A 9,732-nucleotide genomic window follows, 5' to 3' on the forward strand; every position below is an offset into this window, starting at 1 on the left:
TAAATGCGTGGAAGGCAGGGGTTTTGTGGCCTACAAGCCTGGGTGTTTTGGTGGTGGAGACAGGATAGAGAATGGGTGGCGGGAAACAATTCCTTTAAAAAATCTCAATTAAGTAGCAATTAAGTTGAAGGTTGGAACAGACAATTGGCAATGGCTTGGGGGGGGGTGTAAAATTGCTCTTTAGCTACAGGCTAGAAGATCAACTGTGCAGGCTAGATAATGAGAATCTGGATTTATTGTGTGCAAGTGGCCATGTTTTTTCTTCGCTCAGGCCTGCCTCAGCTGTTGCAGTCTGCCTTATTAGTTGTGACGGGATTGGACCACCGCCACACGTGACACCATAGGAGCATTTGTTATTCTAATGGTGTTATAAGTGGAAGCATAAATCTAGATTCCTTTTATGATCTCATGCACTTCTGTTTGCAGTCAAACCAGGAGGCTTTATAGTCAGGCACTGAATGACAACAGACTGAGGAATTTCATGAAGAAACAAGAGCAAAATGTTTTGCCAGGCAGAGGCCACATAGAGAGTCAAATCACAGCAGATGACAAGCTCCCTGCCCCCCACCCCCGCCCAGTGCTCATACCCCTTGGTCCCCTGCTGACCCCACCACACTTAAAACACCTGGAAGAAGCTCTCAGTACAAAATCAGGTCTGTAACAAGCAATAGATTTTAGTAGCGGAAATCTGTTAATTTCTGCTGGTCTACTCTTGAGTATGATTTAGTTGATCATCACGCAGTAGTAATATACTGCTTTTCAGCTCTGAGATTCCCAAAGCAGTTTATGAAACTATTTAAAAAACAATTTTATAAAGGCATTTAAACCTCCTAAAATCAATATTGGTGCAGATGAGATGGTTACAGAGACTGCAGCTAATTTCTTGTTGAGAGCATTGAGGATTGCAAGTAGAAATCTTATCTTAACAAACAGAATCATGTTTCCCTACCTGTTTATGTTTTGGTTATTTGGTATCTTATTTTTTTGTGCATTAACTGATGCATAAGTTTTATTGTGAGATCTGTTGGTGGGACCAATCCATAAATTTATTAATTACATGTACGTATAAATATGGGGGGAAATGCTTGATGACAGAAGTCAGCAAGCAGAAAGATAGGCTGGAGAATGTTATCTGTGCCTTGTTTGAATGGAAAATGTAATGACCATCTGGATGGCTCTGTTCTACCAACACTCTCGCAAGCCGTATGTCTCTGAATACCACTTGCTGGGACTCACAAGTGGGGAGCGTGCTGCTGTATTCAGGTCCTGCTTGTGGGCTTCCCATAGGCTTCTGGTTGGCCAATGTTTGAACAGGATGCTGGACTAGATAGGCCTTTAGCCTGATACCAGCTGCACTCCTCTTATGTTTGTATGAATGAAAGTGGGGGTTATAAGTGGTGACTAATGCTGCCTCACATTGTTAAACAGGTCCAGGTGAACATTTCCTCACTTAAAATCCACAGCTTGAATGAAGCCTTTCATCCATTCTTCTGTGACATTATTTGCTCTCTCTCTCCTGTTTTGGGCAGGATTTTGGGAAGTGCCCTAGGTTGAGGCTTTTTACTCAGGAGTACATTCTGGCCTTGAACGAACTGAATGCTGGCATGGAAGTAGTGAAGAAGTTTATTCACAGGTCAGTGGCTTGTTCTCTCTCGAAAACTCTGCCCTTCTAGGGTGTTAATCCTTTAATTCTCCTCTCTCTTCTTCATCTCCTCAGTAGCAGTACTAGAGTTGCCAGTAGTAAGTTTCAGAGCTGCTTCTATTTTACTGCCAAACATTGCTCTCCCACGGAAAAAAAAATGTTGTGCATGGGCACATGCTGAGCAACCCTTTCTCAACATTCTAGTCCTACACTGCATTTTGTGTCCATAGATTCAGGCTACAGGAACACGACCTGCAAGCGACTTTATGGCAGGAGAGGCTAGGGAGAGAGAATTTAAATTTAAAGTGGGATAGCAGAAACATGGGAAAATGGGATGGCCCCTCTCACTTTTGGTTCTGGCTCTACTCATCTTGGGACATGGCCCTGTCTGCTTGTAGCTCTGACTCCACCCCCTCCAGCATGCAGCCCCCAGCAAATTACCCCTGGCGGAATGCAGCCTTTGGGGGAAAAGGTTCCCCACTTCTGATTTACTACAGCACTGTTGCCTTGCGATTGTGCCCTCATGCTGCTACTTTTGTGTTGTCTTTCCAGCATGCATGGCCCTACCGGACAGTGCCCCCACCCCAGGGTCCTGCCAAATCTCGTGGCCGTCTGTTTAGCTGCCATTTATTCGTGCTACGAAGAATTCATCAACAGGTTAGTAATCGCGGTCTCTGGAGTGAAGGTCTTCTCTTTGGCATTTGGTTGACAGTTCACTTGTACTTTGGTTTTGGATGCCTGAGTAATCACAAAATTCATATGGTACACTGCCAGTTGTGAAAGGTTCATGGCCCAGCTTTCTCACAGTGGCAATTGGAGAAAAAAAAGGATTGCCACTTCCATGTTTACTGTGTGGCCTTTGAAGCACATGTCTGTGATTCACATGCCAGGCATGTATCTTTGTATATTCTGGCTCCTGCACCTTATTTATTTCATTACATTGATATCCTGCCTTTCCCTAAATACCAGAGCATTTTCTTTGTGCATTTCAGATATGAAGTTCAATTTAAATTGTGTTTGAATTTACACGGCATCAGGGGTAGCCAACATGGTGCCAGATGATGCAGGACTGCTATTCCCATCAACCCTGGCCATCAAGGCCAGTCATAAAGGATGATGGGAGTTGTGGTCTGTCAACACCACGTTCCTTACGCCTGCACTGCATGAGTACTTCCAACCTCTTAGTCTAAGTAAGACATTCTTCCGTCCCACCCTCCAAGCCCAGGGTTTTTTAAATGAAGAGGCCCAGAGTTGAGGCCTGCCTCAGAGCTATGTCATGTATCCCAGAAATCTCTTCACCTTAACTCTGAAGTATGTATGTGGGAAGGGACTCCACACATGCTCAGAGGAACTTTAATTATCCTTCATATGTTCCACAACTGAGCCCTGCAGTGTGAGTGCAGCCTGGGTGCATCCCATCACACGCCTTCCCCATTTGAACCTGAAGTGGTAGCAGATGGCAGTTAACCACAGTATAGCTTCTGTACTGTCCCAGATTCATGAATTGTCTGCTTTGTGTCACCAACCACTGAGCACACACAGAAGGTCCAAACAGCAGTCCAGGGCAGATTCCTGTAGGAAAGAGTCATAGTTGTGTGGTAGAGCACAGACTTGGTGCACAGTGGGTCCCTCTTATCACCAAATATGGCCTGCGTGAATCCCCTGGAAAAACCATTAGTGTAGGTGGTTCTGAGTGTAGATGGAACAGTGGTCTGACTCAGGAGGGTAGGAAGCTTGCTAATATTTACACAAGCCCCAGGCCAAGTTCACTATCATCCCCAAGTGAACCATTTCCTCCCTCCCCACCCCCCATTACCAGAGGCACGAAAAGGATGTTGAGGGAGCAGTGGCAAGAGCCGTAGGATTTTCTAGCTTTCCATTGGGCTGGGAGAGTGTTGGGGGTGATGCCTCCAGACTCTACCCCTTCCTCAAGTAAACTCTCCAGCAAAGCTGGACAGCTGTCTACTGGAGTATGAATTTCATCACAGTTTTTGCGTCATTTGGAAGAGAGAACCACATTCCTCCCCATTAGCAATGGGTTCACAGGCCTTCAGAAAAATATGGCCCATACTGTAAATTCTTTGGGGAGATGTTTGTTTTCCTCTGGTATAAATAGAACTGTGGCAATTGCAAGGGGCCAAGATGTAAGCTGGGGATCTGTTACAACACAGCTAGGCTACCCCTCCTCCTTACTAATTTCTGTTGTGCCTGGCTAGTAAAGGCTTCTTTTTTAGACTTGAAAAAATTTATGTTTTTGAAACACAGCCGGGACAATTCTCCAAGCCTGAAGGAAATTCGTAACGGCTGCCAGCAGCCCTGTGACCGTAAGCCCAATTTGCCTCTCCGGCTGCTCCACACGAGTCCTGACTTGGTGTCCCAAGAGGCCACACTGACTGAGTCCCGCCTCAAGTCAGTCATCGTCACGTCGAACGAAATCCACGTGGAAGTCGAGCGCAACAACACAGCCAACCAGAAGATGACGGCCAACGTCGGCAACGACAGTGAGCCCAACCTGATAGACTGCTTGATGGTCAGCCCCACCTGTAGCACCATGAGCATTGAGCTCAGCGCCCAGGCGGATCGCATCCTCGGTTGCTACGTGGAAATACTCAAGATGCTGTGAGTAGTTTCCATGCCTTTTGAAGCTGCCTCTCTGAACTGTGCGGATGGGGGTGGGCGGTGGGGTGCATTTCTGCCTGGCTTCTTCTCTTCCACATCTGCAGGCATCCAGTGAGATGTGTAAATAGCAGAGCAATAAATCTAATGCCGGCATTAATGTCTGCAACAGGCATCTGGCCCAGCCAGCGGAGCTCCAAAAATATCATCCAGCGGATGAAAAGGGCCAGTTTCTGTTTGCCCGTTGACCCCTGAGGATATTTTACAAGATAGCGATGTCACTGCCTGATTTTCTGGGTTGCTCCTTGCCTGCCAGTCACCCCTCCGCTTCTTCCATTTGAGGATTAGATCCCGACAAGTTTGCTCTCAGGCTTCCTAAGGGGCCAGCCAGAGAAGAAAATGGAATGTTCCTTTGATCAGTGTAGCGGAAGGCACAGGTGCAGGGGTTTCAGAGTGTGGTGGAACTCGTGTACGATAATTCACCACAGCTCTCTCAGCTGATCTTGGGTGGCTCCCCCCCCTTCTTTCTCCCTCATCCCAGTAGTGCTCAAGGCACTGTGAGGGGCCATTGGACCGAGGTAAAGCACATGCATGGCATGAAGGAGGAGGAGGTTGTCCTAAACTCAATTGCTAGCATCTCCAGTTTTTAAAAAGGGATCAGGTGATGGGAAAGACACCTCTCTGCCAGAGACCTCATCCTAGTACACAGTACTGGGCTAGACAGAGGAAGTGTTACGGCTCAGTGGTAGAGCATTTGATTTGCATTAGAGAATATCACAGGTCCAGTCCCCAGCATCTCCAGGTAGGGCTGGGAAACACTCAAACAACCTGAAAGTTACAACAGAAGTGTGGAGTATAAACAGCACTGTCAAGTTACAACAGCGTCGCAAAGAGTTCCAAAGTAAAAAGCTGCCTGATTCAGAGCTCCTTGTGTACACCCTCCATAAAGAGACTGGGTGCCCAGAGGGCAGGGAAGGGCAGCATTTATGTTCACGTAGCTAAGAAAAGGAAAGCATGGAATGTCAAATGTGCCATTTTTCACTGTCCATCCCCCAGTCTTCTATGTTGAGTTAAGTTTTTCAGACAAAGCAATTTCCTAAATTTTGTCAAACCACCTGCTCTGTGGAGGACCCTCCAGGCTTTTCTTGCACGTGGCCACTAGCTGCATCCAAGAGGAGGGATACTAGTTCTATATAGATCAGAGGTGGAGTATGCGAATTGTCAGTGGATAATAAAACTTAAGCTGGCTTTGGCTATATAGGCCTGCCTATTACCTTTGAGATGGAAAGGCTCCCTGTTTGTAATCCTGGAGAGCAGCTGCCAGTCAATGACAACAGCACTGGACCAGATGGAGCAGTTTGATCAGTGAAGGAAAATATATCAGTCTTACTCAGAGTGGGCTCACTGAAATCAATGGTCATGACTAACTTAAGTCCATTAATTTCAGTGAATCTACTCCAAGTAGAACTTAGTTGGGCACCACCAATTCTCTGTATCCACTTTCAAAAGAAAGAAAAAGAGATGCAGCCATAAATGGAAGACAAAAAATCTCAGGCTACTGCATTATCTTTAGATATCCCTCATGACCACGGCTTCAGAATGACGAAGGCTGCACGCAGTCCTAACGCTACTGGGAAGAAGCCTCATTGTATTCAATGGGACTTAATTTCTGAGCAGACATGGCTAGGATTGTGCTGCAAGGCTGCACTTCTATATGTATACCTGGGAGTTAACTCCATTGAACTCAGCATAACTTACTTTCGAGCAGACATGTATAGAATTGCACTATAAGTGCAAGGCGGTTACCTTGCAGAGTAGGCAAAGAATAATTCACATTATTCTCTGATAGGAGTGTCTAATGCTTACAAAGCGAAAAGCCATAGGTGGGTCCTGCATCCATGATTTGGTATGAATAATTACAATTTATTATTGCAATTATTCCCAGAATATGCTGTCTGCTTAGTATTGCACAAAGAATCTTACTGTCTCTGTTGCCTGTATCACGCTTGAGAGTGCTGAGTCAGATCCTTCAAGGAACAATTAAATGGATTGTGATGTTCTTTCTACGAGTTTGCCTTAATGCTGTCTCTAATAAGGAGCTTAGTTAAACTCCACTGACTGCAGAGATCTGTGGTTCACATGATGGAATGGCTTTCTTTTTAAACTGAAGCCTGGTATAGGAATGGGAGCAAAATTCAATCCAGTTCGTATTTATAGGTGAATCAATCCAATTTGTACTTGAACTGAAACGCAGCCATCCTTTGAACTTTGCACTTCTCCAACTTTTGCTATGTAGTTATCCAGCCAAGTAATGTGTGCAAAGATTATGTTGTATGTTAGTGGAAAAACATACAAAAACATGTTGTATTAGGGGAAAGCTGCTTTGCAAAAATTGGTTATTCAGAGAAATTCACACTAAAATGCTGATGAACTTCCATGATGACTTTTAAAAATAAATCAATCAATCACAAACTCTTGTGGGGAACTGAACTTCAAAGGAAATATGAGAAACTGAGAGACTGACATTCGCAGGTTCACCCATCTTGACACTGCTGCGGTGTTTACTTGCAGAGCCAGGTAGAAGAGGAGATACTGGTTGGAATGCTTTTGCCTTTAATATGTTGCTGTCTTGTTTCTTTTTTTAAAGAGAACAGATATCACTCCTAAGAAGTTTATGTAGGTCTTTGAATGACAGGTTTCCTTTACAGGCTCCCAGAATATACAGGTTTTGGTGTGGTATCACTGTTAAACTGTGCGCTGCTTTAAGAGTGCAGTGCTACAAAGTGGTATATAAAACTATCAGTAAAGAAATAGGCTGGTTTCAATGAAAAGGTGTTGACCAAACTGCAAACGGATTCCTTTTGCAGAGGAGAAAACTGAAGTAGGGGAGGTTGGCGGCCACTTAGGTCTTCTTTCAGCTTGGCCCCACCTTCTCCACATTCCCCTATAGGTCAGCTGCATGCTTCAAATACCCTGTGTGCATTCTCTGATGTTATGTTTATCGGGGTTGCCCCTGGCTGCTAATATGTTTTGGGATTGTTTCGGCTCTATGGGATCTGCAGGGCAGCTTTTTCTATTGAACCGAAAGACGACACTGGGAAAAGGGGAAAGGCCTCTGGTGGTGTCCATGGAGCAATGACAGCCATGGTGTGTGTGTGTGTGTGTGTGTGTGTGTGTGTGTGTGTGTGTAGATAGACAGACAGATAGGCACACACACACACGGATATACATGCAGCTTAGGCAGAGGCTTGTTTGATTTGCTGAGTTGACTGTAGTTACAAGCTGACATGCTGCAGGTTTGAAGGTGGGAAAAGAGAACTGACCAGGCTGTGTCACGTGGCAGCTCAATAAGCCTTTGTGTCTTAGGGAGCTGATGGCCCTGCTGGCCATGAGCTTTCTGTGACCTTGGCAGAAAGGGTCGCACAGTCAGAGATGTGCAGCTGCTGGTGGCAGGGGGTATGTTTTGGGGTCTTTGCATGATTAGGAATTTTAAGCCCCACCTTTGCAACTGCTAATAGATTTGGGGCGGGGAGCACTTAGCTGGCCTGTTGATTGATGCTTCCTGTGTAAGTGGTGAGCCAAGCTTAATTTTGGAAATAAAGAGTTGCAAATGTCTTCTGAATGTCATATTGTTTGCACCGGGGAGATACCAGGTCAGATTGTTTGCCCATTTAGCCCAGTATTGTCTGTTCTAGTCTTTCGTCAACCTGACGCCTTCCAGATGTTTTGGACTCCAGTTGGCAAGGAACAAGGAACAACTTTCTTTGCATGTAAAATGCTCTGGTTGTGTTTGCTTATCGCAGCCTTCCCCAAGTTGGTGCTCTCCAGATGCTTTAGACTGCAGCTCCCATCACCATTACCTGTGCTGGCTGGGGCTGAAGGAAGTTGTAGTCCAGCAACATATGAGGGGCACCAGGTTGGCAGATGCTGGTCTTTCCTGGCTGGCAGCCCCTTTCCAGGGTCACAGGCAGAAAGAAAGAGCTCTTTCCCACAACCTGCAGCCTGTGATAAAGATGCCGTGGATTGAGTTGCATGGCCAGTATTAAGTTACCTTTTTTCTTTTTCTTTCTTTAATTTGAAGGGAAGTTTACATCAGCACCCATTCCAAAAACTGTGTTCTTGTGATCAGATCTATGATCCTCTCACATCATATCATCTTGAAAGACAGGGATAAGTCATGCATGCAGATTGTGTGTCCAGGTTATGCAATGGGCTACAGATGTAACAACAACAATAATAATAACAACAACAGAAGAAAATGAAAAGGTCACAACAAATGGAGTGGGTCACAAATAATGCTCCTTGCTATAGGGAGAGGATTTAGCCAAGACCAGGAGTGGCTACTCTGTGGCCCTCCAAATGTTGCTGAACTCCCATCACCTCTGGGCACTGGCCATGCTATCTGGGACTGGTGGGAATTGTAGTTCAGCAGCACCTGGGGTGCCAGGTGGTCAAGAGCCAGCCCTAGATGGATCTCATTCACACATAGTGTGGTGGATGTGTTACCTACAAGGACAAATGCACAGCTGATAAACAAGAGTGGGTTATGCATTGTGTCCAGGACTAACAGCACTTTTCTCATTTCAGATCAGACTATGACGATTGGAGACCAGCTCTTGCCAGTTTGCTTCAACCTATCCCATTCCCTAAAGAGTAAGTTCATGGCAGGTAGTTTTATCTTCTCTAGTGGCAAAAATTTTGAGAAATTTTGGTTGGATCTTACAGTACAGAAGATGCTGAATGGAAGATTTAAAAATATTTGTTCTTAAATGTTGCAGTGCATGCCAAGAACCTTTCCAAAACTCAAGGAGTGAATATATCCAGTAAAGACATATTTTGGGACAGTAAACCTGGGCTTAAGGGGACACTTCAGCTGGTTTACCAGGTCTCCACGGGACTGGACCAAAATATCTCACTGCAAAATATTTTGAAAGGGTGCATTCCTCAAATAACACTCTGAGCCTTATCCTCCATCCCTTTTTAGCCCACTTTTTAAAGTCACCTGAGTTTATTAGCTACATCCTGTAAGAAGAAGTGAACAAGTTCAGTTGTCTCATAGGATCAGATAGCAAAACAAGCATTTGTGCCAGCAAGCATAAAGGGCTGAGGTGACCCATTGAAAAAAAACGATAATTACAAAAATGCACATTGTTCCATAAGCAGTATTAGGACGCAATGAAAGAGTTTGGCAATGGCATCCCTCTGAAACCTATTAATGACACCATTGTTTATGAAATGTTGTTCCCAGAGGGTGAACATTACAGCCTATAATTGTCCAATTTACCAGCTTATCGCATCCCTCAGTGTCTGGGTGCTTTGGAAGGGCTCGCTTTCGTAAACTGTGCTTTGGAACGGCTGGGGAGATAGAACAACACCTGGCATCTTTTTACCTGAGTTGGTGATTCTAGCAAAGGACCCTGGGGTGAACTGCAGATCTGTATCATGATGCAATGCAGTATGAGAGAGTGACCATT

The 9,732-nt window shown here is 45.1% G+C and overlaps 1 protein-coding gene across 5 annotated transcripts in view; it reads left to right on the forward strand.

The window, feature by feature from the left end:
• The window catches only part of CMIP (c-Maf inducing protein), a 154,499-nt gene that overhangs the window by 129,427 nt on the left and 15,340 nt on the right, over positions 1-9,732 (forward strand). For all 5 annotated transcript variants that reach the window (XM_028739601.2, XM_028739600.2, XM_077931734.1 and 2 more), the window contains 4 exons: positions 1,530-1,633; positions 2,195-2,299; positions 3,908-4,261; positions 8,846-8,911. In XM_028739601.2, the coding sequence (XP_028595434.2) occupies positions 1,530-1,633; positions 2,195-2,299; positions 3,908-4,261; positions 8,846-8,911 (629 nt within the window). The remainder of the gene's footprint in view (positions 1-1,529; positions 1,634-2,194; positions 2,300-3,907; positions 4,262-8,845; positions 8,912-9,732) is intronic.

The sequence above is a fragment of the Podarcis muralis genome, chromosome 7 (genome assembly GCF_964188315.1).
Source record: "Podarcis muralis chromosome 7, rPodMur119.hap1.1, whole genome shotgun sequence".
Lineage (NCBI taxonomy): Eukaryota > Metazoa > Chordata > Lepidosauria > Squamata > Lacertidae > Podarcis > Podarcis muralis.